This window comes from Lynx canadensis, chromosome B4 (genome assembly GCF_007474595.2).
Source record: "Lynx canadensis isolate LIC74 chromosome B4, mLynCan4.pri.v2, whole genome shotgun sequence".
In the NCBI taxonomy this organism is placed as follows: Eukaryota; Metazoa; Chordata; class Mammalia; order Carnivora; family Felidae; genus Lynx; species Lynx canadensis.
In genome coordinates, this window is record NC_044309.1 from 45,718,421 (window position 1) to 45,743,473 (window position 25,053).

Here is a 25,053-nt window from a genome sequence, read left to right on the forward strand (position 1 = left end):
TCCCAAAAATAAATAAACGTTGAAAAAAAAAAAATTTTTTTAAAAAAATTAGAAAGAACTGTAAACAAATGTCCACAAAAATAATAAAATGGAAGAAAAATATAAATTCTATTAATGAATTATCTCAATAACTGAAATTAAAATAAGGAATTACATTTCTTGGGTACCTGAGAGATCACTGCTTTCGATTCGACGGAGATCAGAATCTGCCCAAAAGAGCTTGCCCAATCTGCTATCAAGGGCTAATGCAATTGGTTTACTTAGGCCACTGAAAAAGAGGACCTCCCGTTCTGTTCCATCCAAAGCAGCCCGTTCAATTTTGGGAGACCTTTCCTGAAGATTGGTAAAATACATATACCTGAAGAGAAAGGAGGAAACAGTAAGTTTATCAAAGTAAGAAACCATACAAAATGAGACTATCCTTAAAGATATAAGGAGTAGAATATTTTAAAATCTTATTTTTAAATGTTGCAGTATGTGTTATTTTTAAGGCCATGGGATACTTTTATTATTTTTGATAACAGTAACACAGAGTATACAGAACTTCTTGGGGAGATAATTTTCATGAATTAATAAAATGAAATGATAGACACAGGCACAGCTATGGTTTTGGAATATTACAATACAGAAATAAAAGAACAGTGATCAGAGAGACCTGGACTCAAAATTTTAAATTCCTTCTCCAATTAGTCTATTTCATAACTAAAAATAAGTCACATATGAGTTATTTCTTATATTTAAATTCTAAAGTTCATCTCTTTCCAGTAACTCTTTTAAAGTAAGCTACTTCCCCTGCTGAATTCCTTATCATTCATTCAGATGCAAAAAAGTACTATTTTACCAAATGTAAAGCTCTGTATTGAATGACAGAAAACATTAGTTCTTGTCATAAAGGAACCTAAAGTCTAGGAGAAAATATAACACCAAAAACACAAGTCTGAGGTAGAGGTCTAAGCATAACTAGAGAGGCAGAGATACAGAGTGCTGGGTATTTGGGAAAGGGGAAAACCACGCCAGGCTGGGGTGGGCTAGCTCAAGGAAAACTTCACTGCAGTTCAGTCTTGGAGGTATGGGCAGAAATTAGAACTAAAGCAATAGTGACAAAGGAAAGAAATTCTAGGCAGGAAAGTCAGGGAAAGCAAAAATACAAGAAAACGCAGTGGCAGGTAGATAGAACATATCGAGTTTTTTCACTGAAGCACAGTATATTAAAGGTAAATAACTAATGAGCTGAAAAGGAAGGCTGATGAGGATCTCACATGCCAAGATATCTGAAAGAAACTTGAGTAGCATACCCTTTCTCCGGGTTTACCACAATGGCTCGAGGTCGGTCTTGCTCGCCTTTTAATACCACTCCAATTGATCTCCCATCTAATCTTGTTACGTTAATGACATTGGTGGCCTCACAAGTCCAGTAAATGTAGCGGCTATAAATATCAATGCTGAGATCATAAGGTTGTATTTCCAGGTTCTGATTTGGAACTGAGCTCACAACCACAGTAAAACCCTAGGGAAAGAAAAAGACGCACACATAGAAAATTAGACTCCAAGCCAGAGAGCCCTGAAGTGATCGCTCACAAAGCTTACACTTACATGGTACAAACCTGAGAAGGAACTCTCAAGTCTCACCAGACATTTCTTACTAACAGATTTTTTTTTATGGGTAATGTGCTTCTTTTTTATCAGGCATTTTAAATGTTCCCTTTGGCTATTATGACATGTAGCAGAGGAGTGAGCTGAGGCGTATTAGTTGCTCTAGGAACCAGACAGTGCATTGATTCGAGTGGGAAGGTGGCAAGAGTCTCCTGTAAAGTGGCTACAGCTGCAGCTAGAAACATCCCTACAAGTCCTCCAAAGCAGCGGTTCTCAACCAGGGGCATTTGGCACTATGGGGAGACATTTCTGATTGCCACATCTATACGAGTACAACTAGCATCTAGTGGGTGGAGGTCAGGGATGCTGTTAAACAGCTTACAATATACAGGTCATACCTCCAAAACAAAGAATTATATAGCCTAAAAATGTCAATAGTGCTGAAGGTGTGAATCGCTTACAGAGACAACAGCAATGAGGGCTAGAAACCACATCGACCAGTCATGTCCTTCTCCAATCCTCAAACCACCAAAAAAAAAAAAATGTTTTTAACAAAGCAAAGCAATAGGGAGGTTCTGTTCTAATGTTCTATATGAATAAATTATATTTCATTTACTTGGCAACGCTGAGATAATATATTCCTTAATGAGGCTATCTCATTTATCTGCTGTGCCCTTGACTGTATAATAACAGCTATAATTTCTATTATTTATCAGTCTGTTAGTCCTGGTCTATATAGTGTAAGGTGCATCTGTAATATACCACTATTGCTAGACCTCTCAATGATCCCTCAACAGCCCCTAAATACATGATCACCTCACCCTTAGTGACATACCAAAACTTAATCCAATCTCCCTAAATTCTAATATATTCAAAATTCAACATCACTGCTATAAGGAAGACAAATGATTATTCATAGTAATTCCCAGTCTAAAACTGCTTGGTCACAGAAAGAAAGTAAAGTAGTATGGATAACTGTGATATAAACCATGACTGGTATGTAAGCATAGAGAAGATATTGATAATATTTTTATTCCCTCCCCTCCCTAGTCACCAAATAATAGCCCCCCCATCATTAAGTTAGTGATAACATATCCTTAGGTGTTTTTAATTTTACCAAGACTGTGTTATATGTTTCTTATCCTCTAAACCTTTTAAAAATAATTAATAACAAAAAAAATTAATAATAATAGAACTGTTATTTACTGAGTTTATACATACTATGTAACAGATAATGGGCTATGTGCTTTACATTGTTTTCAGCTAAAAAGTTCCTAAGAATCTTAGTGAGTGACACAGATAGATCAAAACCAAGGTCTATTTAATTTCAAAGCTTCCAACACTCCATGTAAATGAAACCATAATGGAAAAAACTAAACAAACAGATATGAGTGGCAGTAACAAAGTCATTACCAACATACGAACTAAGTTTTCCTTATACAATTTTTATTCCAACAGCATTATCAAACAATTAGGATCTTTGATAATGATCAAAGATCATTAGGAGGAAAAAAAGCTGCTAGGTCCAGAATTTCACATTCTTCTCTCTCTCTCTCTCTCTCTCTCTCTCTCTCTCTCTCTGCGCGTGCGTGCACACACACACACATACACGCATGCACACACTCAAGAATTAAGTAAAAGAGGATGGTTAGTCCAACTACATAGCAAAAAAAACAGAATTTGAACCGAGCCCTGAATTACCTGGCTGCCATCTTCTTGTGCTTTTCGGATCATGTTTTGTCGTGAGTCAATCCAATACAGTTGCTTGTCCAGTGGGTCATAGTCAATGGCCCGGACATTCCGAAGGCTGTGGATGGGAAGGATGATGTCAGGGCTCTGCTGTTCATCAATCACCATGCGGTTGATGGCACTCTTCTGACTGAAGAGTAGGAAAGTAGTTGGAGCTTAAAGAAAGAAAAGAGCAAATTTTAAACACAATTACTCTAAATCTTGTATCACTCAAAGATCTGATCAACCTGTTGTCTGCATTTCATGCAAAACAGACACAGATGTTGAAGAGGTAAGACTGAGGACAAAACCCTCTGGAATGTCCCTAGAAACTCTCCTCAAGGTGATACTAATGCTATCAAACCATAGCACTATGCTATCAAACCAGTTATGAATTTACCCAATGACATAGGGTATTATGTCATAACCCTAGCCTATTTTGTTCCATTTTGTCCACAGTGTCATAAAAGGAGACTTGATTTCAATAAAGCATTTGATAAAGATATCAAAATTCTCCTTGTGTGCCAAGTGAATAATCCTACTCTTCCATAAGCTATTCTGCGGGTGGCAGGAAACCTGGGTTTCCATAGGTCAAAGCAGAAATTCCAAGAAAGGTTTTAGTATCAGCTCTCTCATTATCTACTCACTTGATAATAACTAAGTCACTGAACCTCTCTGGGTCAAAGTTTGCTCAACTCTAAAATAAGGTTACAGCTATTTTGTCCTGCTCATTGAGTTCCTGTAAGAATTTTACAAGATATATGAAGATACTTCAAGAATTAAGGGTGCTGGGTATAGCACTGCTAGGAATTTATCCAAGGGATACAGGAGTACTGATGCATAGGGGCACTTGTACCCCAATGTTCATAGCAGCACTCTCAACAATAGCCAAATTATGGAAAGAGCCTAAATGTCCATCAACTGATGAATGGATAAAGAAATTGTGGTATATATACACAATGGAATACTATGTGGCAATGAGAAAAAATGAAATATGGCCCTTTGTAGCAACGTGGATGGAACTGGAGAGTGTAATGCTAAGTGAAATAAGCCATACAGAGAAAGACAGATACCATATGGTTTCACTCTTATGTGGATCCTGAGAAACTTAACAGGAACCCATGGGGGAGGGGAAGGAAAAAAAAAAAAAAAGAGGTTAGAGTGGGAGAGAGCCAAAGCATAAGAGACTGTTAAAAACTGAGAACAAACTGAGGGTTGATGGGGGGTGGGAGGGAGGGAAGGGTGGGTGATGGGTATTGAGGAGGGCACCTTTTGGGATGAGCACTGGGTGTTGTATGGAAACCAATTTGTCAATAAATTTCATAAAAAAAAAAAACAGGGGTGCTGGGTGACTCAGTTGGTTAAGCCTCCTACTCTTGATTTTGGCTCAGGTCATGATTTCACAGTTCGTGAGTTTGAGTCCCGCATCGGGCTCTGCACTGTGAGTGTGGAGCCCGCTTGGGATTCTCTCAGGGCGCCTGGGTGGCTCAGTTGGTTGAGCATCTGGCTTAGGCTCGGGTCATGATCTCAGTTCCCGGGTTCAAGCCCTACATCAGGCTCTGTGCTGACAGATCAGAGCCTGGAGCCTGGCTTTGGATTCCGTGTGTCTCCCTCTCTCTCTGACCTTCCCCCACATTCGCTCTGGCTCTCTCAAAAATAAACAAACATTAAAAGAAATGTAAGGGGGGGCGCCTGGGTGGCTCAGTCAGTTGGGCTTCCGACTTCAGTTCAGGTCATGATCTCGCGGTTCATGAGTTTGAGTCCCACAGGGGGCTCTGTGCTGACAGCTCAGAGCCTGGAGCCTGCTCCAGATTCTGTGTCTCCCTCTCTGTCTGCCCCTTTCCCACTCACGTTCTGTCTGTTTCTCTCTCAAAAATAAATAAACATTGGGGAGCCTGGGTGGCTCAATCAGTTGAGTGTTTGATTTCAGCTCAGGTCATGATCTCACAGTTCGTGGGTTCGAGCCCCACATCGGGTTCTGTGCTGACAGCTCGGAGCCTGAAGCCTGCTTCAGATTCTGTGTCTGCCTCTCTCCTTGCCTTTTCCCTGTTCATGCTCTCTCTCTCTCAAAAATAAACATTAAGGGGCGCCTGGGTGGCGCAGTCGGTTAAGCGTCCGACTTCAGCCAGGTCACGATCTCGCGGTCTGTGAGTTCGAGCCCCGCGTCAGGCTCTGGGCTGATGGCTCAGAGCCTGGAGCCTGTTTCCGATTCTGTGTCTCCCTCTCTCTCTGCCCCTCCCCCGTTCATGCTCTGTCTCTCTCTGTCCCAAAATAAATAAACGTTGAAAAAAAAAATAAATAAACATTAAAACAAAATAATAAAAATAAATTTAAAAAATAAACATTAAAAAATGTAATAATGCATTATTGTCAATTATACCTCAATAAAAAAGTGTAAAGTATTATATAAATGTAAAGTAAAAATAACTACTGTTAATTATATCAGTAGTAGCAGTAATAAAGTTAGTATTAATAGAAATTAAATCCTCATGGATTGCAGTTACAGGTTTTATTTTGCATTGTGTGGATGATAATTGCAAGGAAAGCCAGTAAAAATGTCTCTCTCTCTCTCTTGCTCTCTCACACACACATGCACACACAAAACTAGTAATAACAATTGCTTTATACTCATTGTCTCTATCTTCACAAAAAACCTTGTATTTATATTTTTACCAAAAAAATATATTAATCTGATATTAAGTTGATGTCCTAAATTTATGAAATGGGGAAATGCAACAGAGACTAACCCTCGGGACTAAGACATTGATTACTATGCAGGAAAACATCTAGAAAACAACAGCATTTGGGGCGCCTGGGTGGCTCAGTTGGTTAAGTGTCCAACTCTTGATATCAGCATAACGGCTCAGGTCATGATCTCATGGTTGAGATCAAGCTCCACTTGGGATTCTCTCTCTCCCGCTCTCTCTGCCCCTCCCCTGCATATTCTCTCACTTACAAAAAAAAAAAAAAAAAAAAAGAAAAGAAAAAGAAAAGTAAAGAAAAGAAACAGCATTTCACAGTGCTACCAACAACTTCAAAGTCTACTAAGTATTTTGAAAATCTTCATTAAACCATATATAAAAATTCCACAATTATACTCCAGTCTCTTGGTATTCAGTCATCACCTAAATCCAGTAGAATTTTGTGCTTTTCGTGGACATAAACATAAATGGCCAATCCAGAAGTCCTTGCTTAGGAGGACCTAAGCCCCATTCTTCACGATTCCATCATGTGTGGTTCCCTGGTTTACTTTACATTTATACCCAAATGTACATTGGCTTAATTTGAGTTTCCCAAAGAAACTCATTGGTACTCATAAAGAAACCTGGTATTTACAACACTGAATTTTTTTTTTTTTTTTTTTTTAATGAAACATAGTTGACACACAATGCTACGTTCGCAACACTGAAATTCTGCTTTGTGTAAATTCTTCACCAGCTAGAAGCCCATACCTAGCTTGGAAGATTTAGAAAGTCTCCCACTGGAACCCTCCATTATCTGGAGTCAACTCCATCACATACTGACTTAACAACTTTTAGCAATTTTAGTAGAACACATACACTAGGTAGTAAAAATATATGTCACAACAAGGTAGCTTTTTTTTTTTAAGAATTATTTTTTGGCAGTACTGCTTTCTTGTAACTGAAGAAAAAAGGGGTGGGAGGGGGGCTCTAAACTCTTAAGTTTCTGACAGAATAATCACCACTTATACTAAGACATACAATGAAGCTTAGACTCCAGAGTTTTAGTTGCCAACTTTTCCTGCCTGGGAAACAATTAATCAAGTATATATTTGGCCCCTACCATGTTTTACTGGGCACTTGCTTTTTTTTTGAGTCAAGTTTTAACCTTCAATTCGATTCTACAATTAGGTGTTTTAGAAACGTAGATTAAGACAAAGTCAAATATGGCTTCAAATAAATCCTTGTTTTGAAAAGTCTACATATGACATTAATGGAAGCTGATGTTGTCACTTATTTCAAGGAAGACTTGATTCTGTCATTCAGTGCTTAAAGTGATAAAGAATATGCAATTTTGTAAGCCCAAATCCAACCTAATTTATGTAACCTCTAACTCCCTTATCTCCTGTAGAATGGTACTTTAAGAAATTGTCATACAGACTATCTGAGCTTTACATTGTCACAATGAAGACAGATGAGATGTTAAGTAGGAGGGAGGTTTTCAGCTCCTTTTGAAGGCACAATTGTTCACCTGCCGCTTAAAGGAAGGCCACGCTCTTGTGGAAGAACTTCATAAACTACAAGGCCAACAAGCCCATCACCTCTGACTGTGCCACTTGTGCCCTGTGCCAAGGGCATGAGTAGGGACCAAAGTCCAGTCCACACTTCACTAGCCAAGCCATGCACCTCTGTGGCTGCAAATGCTGAAAGGAAACCATTTTTTCCTGATTTGCACAAAGGTGCCATAGAGACCAACCACCTCAGTACTGAACAAGGGATTACACAATTTGGCTTCTTGTTTCCTCCCTGACTTGATTTCTTTATTCACTCTAATCCAGTGACACTGGCCCCCTCGGTGTTCCTCTAACATGCCAGACATGCTTCTTCCTAAGGCCTCTGCATTTGCTGTCTCTTTTGCTTAATAGGTCTTCTCCCAGATATCCACATAACTCATTTCCTCACCTCTTTCAGTTCTTGACATAATGTCACCTTATCAGTAAGGAATTCTCTGATCAGTGTATTTAACATTGCAATTCTCCTCCTCACCCTTTCTTGCTCTTAATATTTCTCCAAAACATTTATCTCCATCTAACCCATGATATAGTTTACTTACTTTGTTCACTATCTGTCCCACTGGAATATAATCTCCATGGGGGCAGAGACTGATGTCTATTTCATTCACTGCTACATTTTCCACTGGCTCAAATAATGCCCAGTATGTAGCAGACATTCAATATATATTCATTGGAAGAATAAATGAATAAACACATGAAGAAACAAGCATTAGATCAAAATAACTAAGGAGCAGCCCTGTAGCCACAATTTTGAAAGAGAATAAAATTATTTCAGATAATTGGGAAGGAAAACAAACAAATGTTTATTTAGGACCTCCAACATGTCACTCATCATTCTAGATATTAATCCCCAAAATTATCATCTCCATTTTTAGGTAAGCAAACTCAGAAAGGTTAAGTATTTTCCCAAGGTCACAAAGCTGATAAGTGGAAGAGTATATGTATCTTTCCAAGTCCTCCCCTGCTTCTTCATTCTTTTATTTTACAATGATTTCTTGAATCATTACTACTCACCAAGCATTGTTCTAGGCACATAAGATCAGTGAAAAAAACAAAACAAAAACACTGCTTCAGGGAGTTTATGTTCCAATAAACAGACAATAAAAGCAATTAACATAATTAAGAAGTTATAGTATATAAATATTAGAATACATAAATTACATACGATAACAAAGAATGATAAATGTTATAGGAAAAAGAAAAAGTACAGGTAAGGAGCACTGGCAATGCTAAATAGGGTGGAAGGATGATTTGCCATTTTAAAAGGGTAGATCAAGTCTCACTGTGTAGGTCACAATTAAGCAAAGACTCAGAGATGAAGTATATCCATGTAAATATTTGCAGGAAAAACATTCCAAAAGGTGATAAGCAGCACAATAATCCTGAGGTGGGAGTAACTGGCATATTCGAAAACAACGAGGCTAGGGTAGCTGTGTCATGAAGAGAGCAAGGGGAGAACAGTGAAAGCCACGGTGAAAACAGTGAAAGCCAAGAGAAGCAAAGGGGGAGGGATGCAAAGTGAGGGGTACGGATCATGTAGGAACTTGTAGCCCATTATAAGAACTAGGTTTTTACTCTGTGTGAAATGGGGAGCCACTGTAAGGTTTTGAGAAGAGAAACAGCATGATCTGATTTAGCTTTTGAAACACAGGTCAAACATGAAAAGATGCTCAACATCATTCACCATCAGGGAAATACAAATCAAAACCACAAATGAGATACCACCTCACACCTGTCAGAATGGCTAAAATTAACAACACAAGAAACAACAGGTGTTGGCGAGGATGCAGAGAAAGGGGAACCCTCCCACACTGTTGGCGGGAATGCAAACTGGCACAGCCACTCTGGAAAACAGTATGGAGGTTCCTCAAAAGTTAAAAATAGAACTACTTTACGATCTAGCAATTGCACTATTAGCTATTTACCCAAAGGATACAAAAGTACTGATTCAAAGGGGCACACATGTCCCAATGGTTATAGCATTATATCAGCAACAGCCAAACTGTGGAAAGAGCCCAAATGTCCACTGACTGATGAATGGATAAAGAAGATGTAGTATATATACAATGGAATATTACTCAGCCATCAAAGAGAATGAAATCTTGCCATTTGCAACAATGTGGGTGGAGCTACAGTGTATTATGCTAAGCAAAATAAGTCAGTTAGAGAAAGACAAACATCATATGATTTCATCCATATGTGGAATTTAAGAAAGAAAACAGATGAACATATGGAAGGGGGGAATAAAAAGAAAAAAGAGAGGTAAACAAACCATATCTTAAAGATAAAGAACTGAGAATTGATAGAGGGATGTGGGTGGGGATTGGGCTAGATGGGTGATGGGTATTAGGTAGGGCACTTGTTATGATGAACACTGGGTGTTATATATAAGTGATGAATCACTGAATTCTACTCCTGAAACCACTATTGCACTGTGTGTTAACTAACTAGAATTTAAATAAAAATCTGAAAAATAAATAAATACATACATACATACATACATACATACATGAAACACAGGTCAAGGAGTAAATTGCCCACAATGTTGGAAAAGTATCTAAAGGCAAGCACTTTGTGATAAATTTCTCTCATAATCTGCCTTGGATTCTAATATATCTCTACACAAATATTAAATGGTACTAATTATAAAAAGAGGACACAACAGGGGCACCTGGGTGGCTCAGCTGGTTAAACACCTGATTCTTGAATGTGGCTCAAGTCATGATCTCAGTGTGTGGGTTTGAGCCCCACATCAGGCTCTCCTCTAGCAGCACAGAGCTGCTTTAGATTATCTCTCTGCCTCTCCTCCACTTGTACTGTCTCTCTCTCAAAAATAAGTAAACTTAAAAAAAAAAAGTACACAATAGAAAGCCACTTGAAGCACTGTTGATCTATCTCCAAAAGGCAGCCAAAGACAGATATGGGGACTCTCAGCACTGATTCCTCAGGCCTTCACTCAGCAACTAATATGCACAAATATAAGCAGTAAAAACAATAATGATCTCAAAGGGTCTTTCCATATTCCCCTTGGTTCCATTCTCCATTGGTCATTACTCCTATTTTTTTCCTTCCATTCAACGTCAAACTTCTTGAAAAAGACAACTACCCCTCTCTCCCTTTCTCCATTCACATTCTGACCAACTCTAATCTTTAACCATTATTTCCCTGCAACTAATCTCTTTAGGGTTACTAATCACCACCTTCTTCAAGAATCCAGTGGACATTATTTTAGGGTTCACCTAACTCAGCCTGTCAGCAGCATTCAGCACAGTTCTCTGTTTTGGAATAATCTCATTTCTGGTGCCCCATTCTCTCCTGTTTTTCCTTTTCCCTCTCTGGATGCTACTCTTCAGTGTCCACTGCAAGCTCTCCCTCCTCAGACAGAATTCCTTAGGTTACCAGACCCCTTCCTTTCTCTTTAACAGGAGCTGGCAAACTGCAGCCCACAGCTATATCTTGCCCTGCTGTCTGTTTTAGAATAGTTTATTGGAATTCAGACACATTTTAAAAATGTCTTGTCCATGGCTTTCATGCTACAGTAGACAGAGTTGAACAGGTATGAGAAACTGTATGACTCACAAAGCCTAAATGTTTACTCCCTGGCCCTGTACAGAAAGTTTGCGAACTCTAGCTCCATACCCTCTCCCTAAGTAATCTTACCCATTTTAATACGTGCTGGCAATTCCAAAATCTATTTATCTTCAACCTCATGTCTCCCCTCTTCTATCCAACTATCTATTAAATGTATCTATGTCAATGTCCCATGGGGAAATCGATATAAACATGCCTAAAATTAAACTTCTCACTCTAGTCTTCTCATCTCCTACCTACTTAACTACTCAAACCAAAAATCTAAAAGTCACCCTTGCCTCCTCTCTCTTCTTCTTCCTCACGTACAACCTACTGTTCTGTTCATTCTAGCTTCAAAATATACCTTCAATCCATCAGCTTCTGTCACCACTGCCACGTCCCTTACCACATCAGTCTGCCTGACCTCCCTGCTACCACAACTCTCTTCAAATCCATTCTACACAATAATCAAATCATGTTATACCTTAATTTTCACAGCAACCTTACATGGTAGTTAATATTATTATTCCCATTTTACAAATGAGAAGTTTAAAGCTTAAAAAATTTATGTGACTTTAGTAAAACTCAAAACTATTATGTGCCAAAGACTCCATTAAATCATTAAACTATAAACTTATATTCTTTCTTTTTCACAACTGAAGCCTTGTGTCACAACACACTGAATCCTTTCCTATGTGACTTCTTATACTTTCAGTCACAGAATAAAGTAATTTCAATAGTGAACTGAATAGTTAATAGCTATTATTATTATTATACACATCATTTAATATTTTATATTATTATATGTTAAATTTAAACATTACGTTTATATATCATGTAGAATAATATATATTTATTTTATACTCTTTTTATATATGTTTTATATATTTTTGTATATTACATTATGTCATATATGTGACTAATTGAATAATTAATAGCTAATCCAATATCCTATAGCAGTTTTGTTACCATCCACCCTAGTGAACCATACCCTACACTTCTCTAACATGAATTTACTCTTTCCGGTCGAATTCTCTATTTGTTCATCATATCTAGCAATTTGTTCTCGTCTATCCATCAAGACATGGGCCTTCACATATACTTGAGCCCTAAACCAGGTTTCCCCAAGCCAACAATGTTTGTTACACATTATGTTTTGATGTCATTAGCACAGTGTATGTGTGGTTAATGTGTATTTAATATGTAATATGTACTGCTAATATTTAAGTATCAGCAGATATTACAGCCAAGAAAAATCTGGATGAATGGAGAAGATCTGGTAAATCAGCTGGAATTAAGTAGTGACCACACACAATGCTCAGAGCATGTGCTCTTTAGTTCCCCAGATATTTACAATTATTTTATACCGGGATAAATTTACATGAAAAATATGCATTTTCCACCTGGCCTCTTATTTGCTTAAATTTTTTATCTTTAGTCTATACTATGAACTTCAAAGGACAAGGAGGTTGTAGTTTGAAAATTCTCTTTGTTTTACTGTCTGTATTTTATAATAAATATAACACGAATAAGAAAAATATAATATGAATTCTTAATAGCACGCATGTATGACAGTCTGTCTCACTGAAGCTATGCAATTGTGCACTAAATATTTAAATGCTCAAAAGTAAAAGACTTAATTTTTTCTGTAATACCAATTTTTCCATAACAGCAACTGGCTATCATCAAACAGTTAAGTTACAAAAACGTGCGTTTTTCCATCTTTAGTCCTTCTCTTTCGTTAAATGATCAACTCTGAACTTCTACAACTTGTTAGCTCTAGAAAGAACATGAACTACAGTGTTTTCAAAATCCTGCTTTCTCTTCGAATTCTAGTTTGCACTGGGGGAGACGCAGCTTACCACTACAAGTCCTGTTGTCGACGTTAAGAGAGTAGTGCGCAGGGCATCCACAAACAAAACCCCCAACTGGCACAGCCAAGCAGAGGTGGGAGCAGTGCCCATTGCTGGAAGCACACTCATTCCACCCTGCCTGCCGAGAGGAGTGAAAGACGAGGATGTCCATCACATAATCCAAATGGCCCTGGATGATGGTGCGGTTTTGGCCACTGGTTTTGTTGGCACGTTCAATGCTGCGCCGGCTCCAGTCCGTCCAGTAGATGTAATCTTGGTACTGAGTTAAGCCAAAAGGATGAGGCAAGTCATCTGCTATAACTTCCCGGTTGAGTCCTGTTTTCAGAAAGGCAGTAGACGGGAAAAGCAGAGGCATGAAACATGTGAGAGTAGAAGAGCCTTATTGGCCAAAAGAAAGAAAGTTGTAACATATAAAATATTACAGTTGTAAGCAATTTAAGATAGAACAATTTATTTAACAGCAATTTTAAAACCAGACCAGTCCTCTGAAATCAATCCATCTGCAGTCTGACCCCATGCCTCAAACTTATATTCTTGCTGTAAATCACTGAGTTTGTTTAAACTCCAAGTGGTCTGTTTTGACTGCAGTTTTATTTTCTCTCCATAAGGATCTGTAAGTTGAACTTTTAGTCTTCCTTCCATAAAAAGATGGAAATGCATATACTGTACTTTACTAGAACAAAAAATCACTTCAGGAATATCTAGGGAGTTACAAATTCCACTACAAGCCCAACAATAATGAAATTTCCACAAAATAAAGAGATGTGAATCCAAGAACCTGGCCCACTATTAATAATAATAAACAGGACACAATGTCAGAGCATCTAGACATTCATAGGAAGTTCTGTCAATAGTATCTAACCAATGGTAAACATCAGTCACGGATTTTTGTATAGAAAGAATAACATACTATCCGTCTGGATTAAAAAAAAAAAAAAAGAAGTACAGCTTACCAAGCATATTTGAAGATTCTATTAAGTTGGTGTCCAGGTCTGTCCAATAAAGCCTCCTTTTAGCATAATCAATAGTTAGGCCATTTGCCCGTCCCACATTTGGAACTAACGTAGTACGTTCACTTCCATCCATGGCAGCTCTGTCTATCTTAGGTTTTCCACCCCATTCAGTCCAATACATAAATCTAAATTCAAAACAATAGATATGTAACAGGTCACTTTTGATTATTTGGGAAAAAGGGTAATATTCATGCATGGTAACTAAATAAATTTAAAGAAAATATACATTAAATCAAGGAAATCGGTAAAGCAAAATCAAGGCTATCATTTTTTCAATTATTTTGGCACCCTCACCTAAATATTTTTTCTCATATCCTAAAAAGGAAGTGAGTCAGCTTTCTTTAGTCTTTCCAATGAATTTGTTCCATCCAAAACCCAGAAACTGGAAACAAACTAATGATATCCATACTGTAGCACTTGCATTTATGCAACTAATATTCAAGAAGATACCAAAAAATTAAAGTTCTGGGCTCAGAATCTGATTCACTTCTGCAAAAAATATTTTTGTATCTTTACATATTTCTGAACACAAGTAATTTGAGGTTTAAATTTTTAGACTTATTTTTCAACTTGTATAATCAACTCTCCCCAAAAACAAGTTGCAGGAGTATATCAAAGGTAAAAATTAATAGTCTTTAAATGGAACTAAAAAGCAAAGTTTGAAATGTATTTGGTCGTGCAGTCCAAGGGAACATACTATGTGTGTATGAGCAGTGACTCACCCCTTACTGTGTCGGTTGGGCTCTGAACACTACTGCTATAATCCCTGTAAAATTTTAGAATACTTTCTTGCTTTTATATTATTTTTCCAAGTTTTTCACATTAACCTCAGAGCAGCCCCACAGTATAGGCTGTTTATAGATGTAAAGAGGCCAAAGCAATAAAAGAAATGTGAATGATCTAATTTCTTCAACTCCATCACATGGCAGGGCTAGAACTAGAACCTAATCCCTAGCTAAGTACTTTTTCAACTAAACTAGTAAGGTGCTAGTTTTGAGACATTCTGAATACTGGAACTAGAAAAGCACTCCACATGCCAACTCTCATCAAATACCTGAGGACAGACATTTACTCATCAGTCTGTCAGCTGATGGTTGACTTGGTAGCAATGCATGAACATGCTTTTCTGAAAATTAAAGTTAGTCTTGGGCTTTGTTTGCATTTGTACTTGTCAGCTGACAGGCACGTGCACACAAGAAGCAAAAACAACTGTGAGACAAATGTCACAGTTGCTAGCAGCCAAATAAACTGTGGAGTCCTTAGTCCCAATTATTAAATTTATCTGTGTGGTAACTTAGAGTTAAGATCACCGTAATCCAACCACAACATGTCAGCACAGAGAAGCTATCTTTGCTCTGGCCTTCTAACGAGATGGAGACTAGGTAATAATGGAATTAATGTGATTTCAAGGATCTATTTTTAATTACAGGTATGGTAAATATGTTTGTATGTTCACACTGTTAACTTCTGCTTTTAAAAGTAGAATTATTCTTCAAATTTCAGATTTCTTAGCTGTTGGCTTTTTAAAACTTGCTACATCATGTAAGAGGATCACCTACCTTTGAAAAACGTCATGTTGTAAATAAATGTTTTTTTAATCGAAAACAGTTTACCATCTCATATCAAAGTTTCTCTAAGCTTTTAACAATGATCAAACTAATTGTTCACTTTGAACTGATGAATATTCTAAAATGGAACTTTTTAAAATGCAGCTATTTCTTAGTACACGGCATTATTTCAGTGGGTTTTAGATCTGATTTAATTTCAGAGAGGGTAAAGCAAAATGCAAACGATACCTTTAAAAAGGCTGTTTATTAGCATACAAATGGGATTGGTAATATTTAATTACTAGTCCATCTCACCAATCTTCCTTTACCTAATGTTAATAATGGCAAAAGTAAAATATAGCTAATAATTAGTTCTAAATCAGTGAAATCTCAACTAATGGGTTTTAAAATAAAGCCTACCTATGGTTTAGTTACCAGATTCCTAGTAAGCATTATTTAAGACATCAAAAATACAATCCATAACGAGGCTATGGGCAACACAGTTGCAAAGAATGCATACATAAAAGCTGTTTACCCTTCAGCAGGGTCCAGTGCAAGAGCTCTGGGACTATCTAGGTCTTTCCAAACCAAAACTTGTCGGTGCTGCCCATCCAACTTTGACACCTCAATTCGATTCGTTCCTGTGTCTGCCCAGTACAAGTTCTTCCCAAGCCAGTCTACTGCCATGCCTTCTGGATAATCTAAGCCAAATTCCACCACATGTTCCAGTGCACTGCCATTCATGAAGGCTCTGCTGATGGTCTGCAAGAATGAGATTAACAACAAAATCACATGGCTTAAGTATAAAACACTATCGAGAAAGAAGAGTTCTGGTTTTCGTTGGGTGTGAGGATCCAGAAGCATAGTTTCTTAATACAATTCATGTATTTTACAAGCACAGAAAAAGCCTGATGTCAATCTCTAATAAATGCAACTGTGACCTCAAGTTTTAGTATCAAGCCGAGGAGAAATTTTTGTAATTATTAAGGACCAAAAATTTACTCAAGTAAGACAGTGGAATGACTTTGCTTTTAAAATCTATTAGTAATCAAGTGAAAAAAATATGGCCAGAATGCTGTAGACTTGTAACTGGTAGTCAACTTCCTGAAGGTTCCTGAGAGTATGCCATGTCATTGTGTCAATCTGCAAAGATCTCAACAACCTTATACATCATAAAATGTCCATAACCATTATCAGATTATTACCACTGCAGCTCTGAGTTCCCAAAATTTCAAGCCATTAATAATGGCTACTTCTTGGCAAGCACTACCTTAAGTACCTTGTGTACACATATTTTCTCATTTAATCCTCAAAATAGCCCTGCAAGATAGGCATTACCTCTATTTTCAAGATGATGAAAACTTAGAAGGCCATACAATACAAGCCAAAATATACTTATTTTACTTCATTTATTCATTCATTCAAGTTAAAGATGTTATTGAACACCATTAGAATCCAATTCTGGCTCCAATACCCCGTGATTTTTGCATATTAAACAAATTTTACACAAATTATATGAAATAGGCCCAAAACAATCTAGAAGAAGGAGAGATTATTCTCCAGATTTTCTGTTCAGGAGCTCCTCCCTCTTATTGACTTAGTAGTGCTTTTCAATATTTATTTTAGGAAAAAGAAAATAAAGGTATACTCTAACTCATAATTGGCATTTTCTACCTCAGCCAGACTACAGAATTGTGTTTAAAATAAGTCAAGTCTCTATAACTCATTTAGATGGGACTTCAACTGCTTACTCTTTAATTGCAGAAAATGTCACTCATTATCCTCAAATGGAATAAAGCAGAGGTAGATTATGTCTTGCAGATTTAGAACACTCAAGCAAAGTATCCTGTATTTTAAAAAAGCACTTAATTAAATACGGAATGGACCTTCTCCTTCCTTTAAAAAGTTAAGGGCTTTTGTTGAATTCTGCCTATTAAACAACAAGGGAGAGTGATCACAGCATGAAGACTCAAATTTTAGAACCTCTCCCTTTTAGTCTTTGGTTTTAACATTTCAATTCTTTTAAGCTAACCTTGAGTGATATATCGGTCCAGTAAATTCGGTTGTCTGTCACATCAAAATCCAAAGCAGAAGCTTCTTTGACACCAGTGAGAGGAATGGCCACGTTATTATTGTTAGTTTCCAAAGAAATTCGCCTGATATCTGCTCTCCGTGAAAACAAAAGGAAAGCCTCTGGGACAATGCAAGTCTTCATGTCACTGATGAGTTCAAAGCCAATGGGGCAGGCACAACGAAGGCCCTGAGGCCTATATAGGCAAAGATGGCTACATCCCCCATTTTCCTCTGCACAAGGGTTGGAACCTAAAAAATATGTTAATTATAAAAGGATACAGAAAGACACACACATTGACACAATCAACATATTTTCACTTTAAAATGACTAGGCATGTGGTTCACAAAGACCTATGATTCTATCTGCTCCAAAATATAGTTTCAATCCTAATGTCATAAATACCATGAAGATTAATAGGGAATAAAAAGCCAGGCGCAGTGATGCAGGCCTGTATTCCCACCTACTCAGGAGGCTGAGGCAGGGGGAATGCTTGAGCCCAGAAGTTCTGCATTGTAATGCATGCACTTTGCTAGGCCAGCCCTCCACACTAAGTTAGCTTCAATGTGGTGCCCTCCCGGGCACGGGATACCACCAGACTACCTAAGGACTGTGCACTGACCCAAGTCGGAAACGGGACAGGTCAAAACCCCCTGCTAATAAACTGGAAATAAAGGTATGCAAATACTTTCCTTTGTACCCACAGTAAGCTTTAAAATAAGTTACATTATTCATACAATAGGACAGAATTCTTTTAATGAAGCAGGTGTGTGTGCATGTGTGTGTGTATATATTTAGCCCTTCAAGTCAAACTATGTAGCCAGAGTACTAAGCCAACATTCAAAAGGCCCATTTCTTGTTAAAAAAAAAAGAATTAACAGATAATTACTATATTCCCTCAAAACACCAAAAATTTACACTGCTGCTTGATAAACCACTATCTCTAACTTGTCTCATTCTTGGCGTCCATCTTTGAAGGAATTTTTTAATTACTTACCAATGATTCGATGAACATTTGTGGCCTTTAGGCCCATGAGATCAGGAAGTTGATCTATGATGATCTCCCTCTCTGCACTTCGTTTGTGTACTCTTTCGATGCTACGCCTCTGCCAGTCAGTCCAGTAAACATAGTCACCCAACAGAGTAAACCCAAATATGTGAGGAATTTTGTCTTCCACCAGTACTCGTCTCCCAGTGCCATCAATATTCATAACCTTCAAGTTTAAGTTTAAAGACAAGAGGAAAAGATGTGTACTTAATCTTCGAATGTATATAAAATGACAAATCCAACTGCCTGTTGTATCAAAACTGAAAAGAGTCATCTTAGTTATTTTTATTACAATGTTTTCACAAAATAACAACATGCTAATTTAACAAGAATGATTTAAAATACTCAGTATAAGCTCATATTTTCCCTCTATTTCTCTATCTCTTATTACTCTTCCTTCTAAAAATTCTGGCAATATTAGCCTTAGTATGTATCTCTTTTATTAAGTGCCTTTTAAAAATTAAAAATACAGGGGCGCCTGGGTGGCACAGTCGGTTGAGCATCCGACTTCAGCCAGGTCACGATCTCGCGGTCCGTGAGTTCGAGCCCCGCGTCAGGCTCTGGGCTGATGGCTCAGAGCCTGGAGCCTGTTTCCGACTCTGTGTTTCCCTTTCTCTCTGCCCCTCCCCCGTTCATGCTCTGTCTCTCTCTGTCCCAAAAATAAATAAACGTTGAAAAAAAAATTAAAAAATAAAATAAAAAAAAATAAAAAAATAAAAAAAAAATTAAAAATACAGTATCATTACCTTAAATTTGCCTTTACATTTGTTTTTACATTATAATGTACCTTCATACACATTATTTTATTATATATTTTGTTTTATAACATACTTTATTTTTCCTGAGAGTTTTGTCTGTTTTACATCTATAAGGAAACAGAGATTCACAGAAGATCACACAGCTGAAAACAAAATGTCTTGTTTAGGACTCCTTCCACTTATTATACTTTTTTATTTTATTTTATGGTTTTGTTTGAAAATTTTTTGAAAGCTCAAGATAAAAGGGCTCTCAGAACATCTCTCAGTCTCTTAAGATTATAATTATAAATGTATCTGGAGTTTACAACACTCTCTGCAACTAAGCTTCCAGGAACTGGGATGTACCTACTGTCTCCAACTACCCCATTTAGCAACATTATTAAATTCATTCTGAAACTCTCATAAACTCAACAATTTCTGTACAAGTGGCAAAGGCATCTTTTCTGTCCCTGACATTCCAGCAACATGTACTCATCTTCTGTTCTGAAAGATGGAGTCAGTCTTCTAAAGCAAAAACTTGGAAGTCCCCAACTGAAACCATTTCTACCATTAAGTGGCCTGTGTGCCAGGCAAACTGGACTTCAGAAATGTTATTCTGGTACTAAAATCATGTACATACATGCAAACAGTATCTTCCCTACCCTCCTACAAACAGTATTATGATTTATGCAAGAATTAATTTTTTTATCCATAAAATTAGTGGGAAATAGTCCATATAAGTCAATACTGTGATTGCCTAAATGGAATGACAACCAGATGTTATCTTTATCTCTCCTCTCTAAAATTTAAAAACTCTTGCTGACCTTCCAAGAACAGCCAAACCTTGAAAACAAAGTACTTAAAAAATTGAGTGAGCAAAACTGTGCTATATCCTTGCATTTTCATGGGCAAATATCAATAAATATTTCATTTATATGTTTAAATCTTTATTTAATCTTTGTTTAAAAAGAGTATTTTTTAAAACATAGTTTATTTCTTTTATATTTATTTTTGAGAGAAAAAGAGGCACAGAGTGCAAGCGGGGGAGGAGGACAGAGAGAGGGAGACATAGAATCTGAAGCAGGCTCCAGGCTCCGAGCTGCCGGCACAGAGCCTGATGTGGGGCTCGAATTCACGAACCATGAGATCATGACCCGAGCCGAAGTCGGATGCTCACCCAACTGATCCACCCAGGAGCCCCAAAAAACATAGTTTAAAAGAATACTATCCTAATTCCTACATTAAACGCTGCTTAAAGTTAATAATTTCTCCTTCATTTGAGACATGACTCTTGACTTTTTACATTCATATTTTCTTGCAACAGATCATTCCTGGATATGCTTTATGATATTTATATCTTTTTTTTTAATTTTTTTTTCAACGTTTATTTATTTTTGGGACAGAGAGAGACAGAGCATGAACGGGGGAGGGGCAGAGAGAGAGGGAGACACAGAATCGGAAACAGGCTCCAGGCTCTGAGCCATCAGCCCAGAGCCTGACGCGGGGCTCGAACTCACGGACCGCGAGATCGTGACCTGGCTGAAGTCGGACGCTTAACCGACTGTGCCACCCAGGCGCCCCAATGATATTTATATCTTAAGATTACCTTGGTGTTTAAGAGCAAAAGGACTGAGTAGAGAAAAAGGGTCAATAATTTGTTTACGTATCTAACTAGAATGTGACCTCTAGAATAGCAGGAACCTAATTCATCCATTTACGTGCCTGCCACATCTACTGTTAAAGAGTCTGACAAAGAACTCAATAAATATTTGTTAAATAATTTTTAAAAAGAGATAGGTTTCCTAAGACACTCACTCAAGAAACCTTCCTAAAAAGGGAAATGAAAATTTAACATTATCCTCAGATTCTACAGTTTAGCCATTTGAATGAAAGGTATTCTTGCCCAAATTTTAAATCCATGTAAAAAATTTAAATCCATGTAAGAAAAAAATCCACACTACTCCCTACTTTTAGAGAATGGATACATTCCTGAACCCTCCCTAAAAGCAGAGCTCCAAGAAAGAATTTCTGGCCCCCCTGTATTATTGGAAACTGTGATCGGAGAGAAAAATCTTCCCTTTGTAAGATGTGTAACAGAAACATCTTTATTCTAGGTAGGGAAAGTTTATTTTTTAAAACTCTGTACTTTTATTTTACCTCCATCCAGAGGTACGCTCCTCCAGAGATTATCTCTTGACTCTACCCTTTCATGAGAACTTCCTTTTAGTACTATTTCCTTCCTTCCCAAGGATCTTTGATATCTCCCTCTTCATAGGGTCCTTTTTTTCTGCCTTTATCACAACACAATTTCTTCCAACTTAGAAAGACACTGTTTAAAAGTTGAATGATTCTGTTTTTACTGCCACATTCTTTGAATATGATCTGTAACAGCTGCCTCCATCTCTTAAGATTCATTCCCTTACTCTGCTGACTTCCAATCTCTGACTCAGATGAAATAAGTCTACTGAAAATGGTCAGTGACTACCTCCTTGCTTTCCTCAGTTCTTGTGCTCTTTTGCCTTATTTACTTATTTATTTTTTAATTTGATACTCTTAACCACCCACTGAAACTATGCACTGGATTTTCATGGCACAGTATGACCTTTTCCCTTTTTCTACAGCCAGAAAGGCTTTTTATCTCTTCATTTTTACTGGTTCTCCCTTCCTTTTTCAGACCTGGTTGTATATTTTCCAAGGTTTCCTGAGTTCTCCTCTGCAAATCACCTTTAGACCATCAAATCTTACAGCTTCTGTTATCTTATGTAAAAATAAATACACAAAAAATAAATATGTAAAGTTCTAGTCTAAGGTCTCATCAGTTTCTACTGCAGTATTTCCAACTGCATCTCCTGGAAAATGTACCACTATGTCATCTAAAATGTCATATACTTAACAGTGAACTTATGTTCTCTTGTTAGGGGGAGTTCACCATCCAATCGAAGAATTTCCAACACACAGTGCTAAATAGTATGCACTGTACCACCCTAAAATACTACTTCCTCACCAGCTTCTGGTATATTAAAATGTCTGACTTGATTTTCTTCTAGTTTCAGTATGATCTTAAATCAATTACTCTGCATTATCTTACATTTAATAAACTAACACTAATTTTGCTGTACTATGCCCAAATACTGACCTTCCTGTTAAGATTTGTTTCCTCATCTAAAGGCACACACTAAATGCCTAATATCGAACTTCTTCATAAAAATAAAATTTACGGGCACCTGGCTGGCTCAGTTGGTTAGCATCCAACTTCGGCTCAGGTCATGATTTCACGATGGTTCAGGGGTTTGTGAGTTCACCCAGTGTCAGGCTCGCTGCTGACAGCTCAGAGCCTGGAGCCCGTTTCAGATTCTGTGTCTCCCTCTCTCTCTGCCCCTCCACTGCTCATGCTCTCTCTCCCTCTCTCTCAAAAATAAATAAACATTAAAAAATGAAATGAAATGAAATGAAATAAAATTTAAATTTCTCCTCCAAAAACATTACAGGATCAACCAACTCTTTCTTTCAGTTGTGTTAGCCTACAACATTTCTGTTCATTCTAATAAGTGAACAACTTAAAAGATGGCTGCATAAGTATGAATTTGGATAACAGGCAAAAAACGGAACTGAAAATCACAGTGGGAAAAATAACAAAATCACAACTCCAAAAGATGCTTTTAGTTTACACAATTAAGCGTCTTCTATTTAGCGGTGACTCTCCATTCTGCTCTCTAAAAATCTCTCATGATTGGCAAACAATGTTCTGGCACAACTAGACAGACTTAGAGTTTGAATATAAGTTCTATCACTCACTGGGTACCCTTAGGCAATTTCTCACCGTAAAACAGGAAGAGAACTTGTAACACTGAATTATTTAAGAATGAAATAAAATAATGTTAAATACGTAGCACAGTATCAGATGTGCAGATGCCCTGCAGATGTTGGTTCCTGCCTTTTAAAATTATTTCAATAAATACCTTAGTACCTCTTAGTAAATAGTTACATTTAAATGGCTGTAACTAATTGATTAAAATGTAGTGCTTCAAAATAAAAACTGATACATTAATATAAAAGAATATGTGGAAATTGAAGACCAAAACAACCACACTGTCTAGCAGAAGAATAAAACAACAGAATAAAACAGAAGAATAAAAACAACAGAAATAAAACAGAAGAATAAAACAGAAGGATAAAAACAATACAGACCTTTCTATATCCTGGCAACTAGTGGAAAACTACAGGGCTGCAGCCTTATTCCCATTTCCAACCCCCAATTTGTATTGTTTGCTTACGCCACTTAGATGTACATAACTAAAACAGCAGATAAAAAGGAGCAAACAGTTTGACAATTCGATCACAAATATTTTTGCTGCTGTACCGGATCCTTGCTCCACTCCCCCAGCCCCAAATCAAACATTAACAAACACATCTAATGAAGGCAAATCGCCGTGAAAGACCTCATGAGGAATGCTAAGAAGTTTATTACAGGGCCTCTTGTAGCTGAGGGATTACAATTTAGTTGAGGAGGTAAACTGTATTTACATTAAAACCATACACATATACTCCTCTCTGGCCTGTATCTTATCAAGAAGTATAGGAAATAGAGGAGCTCAAATCCATCTTGAAGAATTAGAAGAATTTTGACAAACAGAAAAAGGGTTTTTCAGAATAAAAGAAGTAACACATGTTAAGACACAGTCAAGGATGCCTTGTGTGACTGACTTTGAAACAAATGCTTTGAGGCAGAGAGAACACAAAAGGGACTCAAAGGAGACAACATTAGGCAGATAGATACCATCCTATGGCAGGGATGAGACTTCAGGATGAGACCTATAGAAAACAAGATACTTCTGAGGGCACTTTAAAGGAGAGTGATATGACAAAATTCTGTTTTGGGAGGACCTCATTTACCTCTGTTACTGTGTTCAGATTGTGCTGAAAATAGTCATCTTAAATACAGAATTAGGGTTAATAAAATATTTTCAATTACTGTGGGATGGTAATAGAGGTCCAAATCCCTTATCTGAGGCTTAGGGCCAGCCATATTTCAGACTTCAGATTTACTGTGAACTTTAGAAAGGTGAACACAACGCACATGGCATATCACCTCTGCCTGGCTTCAGGGAGCACCTGGTTGCCAAACACATTAGTATTTTTGCAGCAAAATACATATATATTCCCACAAAAAAAGGATAAATAAAGACTACGGATAGTCTTACATTGCTTCAAGTCAGGTTTTCCACCAAATGAATTAACGGAAATAAGTTGGTTTTGAGAGCTTTTTCAATTTCAGAATTACACATAAGGGATTATAGATTAGAAATGCTTTGGTCTAGGCCCTTGTCCAAACCGGTGTTTGTATCAGTGTTAATGCTGCTTTAAGTGCAAGCCAGGGTCTCAGGAAGAAGAAAAAAGGAGCAAAGACCACATTTAAAATAAAAGGTTTTTAGCAACATCTGTCAGAACAACAACAACAAATGGTAATGAAGGTCTTACAAAGATCTTTAGCACAGTGGCCAGGAACTCAAATACAGTTTTCCTAAAAGCCACAACTAAGGATTTTGTAGCTTTACCCACTAGTCCCTTTTAGCATTAGTCCCTTTTAGCTAATCCTTTTTCTTTCACTTTAAAAGCA

General features: G+C 37.3%; 1 protein-coding gene across 1 annotated transcript in view; it reads right to left on the minus strand.

Moving 5' to 3' along the window:
* The window catches only part of LRP6 (LDL receptor related protein 6), a 182,415-nt gene that overhangs the window by 30,474 nt on the left and 126,888 nt on the right, over nucleotides 1–25,053 (minus strand). Inside the window, exons 8-15 of the mRNA XM_030321740.1 lie at nucleotides 18,649–18,865; nucleotides 17,613–17,902; nucleotides 16,116–16,342; nucleotides 13,974–14,158; nucleotides 13,009–13,335; nucleotides 3,295–3,497; nucleotides 1,296–1,507; nucleotides 168–358 (exon numbers count right to left, since the gene is read on the minus strand). Coding sequence (XP_030177600.1) covers nucleotides 168–358; nucleotides 1,296–1,507; nucleotides 3,295–3,497; nucleotides 13,009–13,335; nucleotides 13,974–14,158; nucleotides 16,116–16,342; nucleotides 17,613–17,902; nucleotides 18,649–18,865 — 1,852 coding nt within the window. The remainder of the gene's footprint in view (nucleotides 1–167; nucleotides 359–1,295; nucleotides 1,508–3,294; nucleotides 3,498–13,008; nucleotides 13,336–13,973; nucleotides 14,159–16,115; nucleotides 16,343–17,612; nucleotides 17,903–18,648; nucleotides 18,866–25,053) is intronic.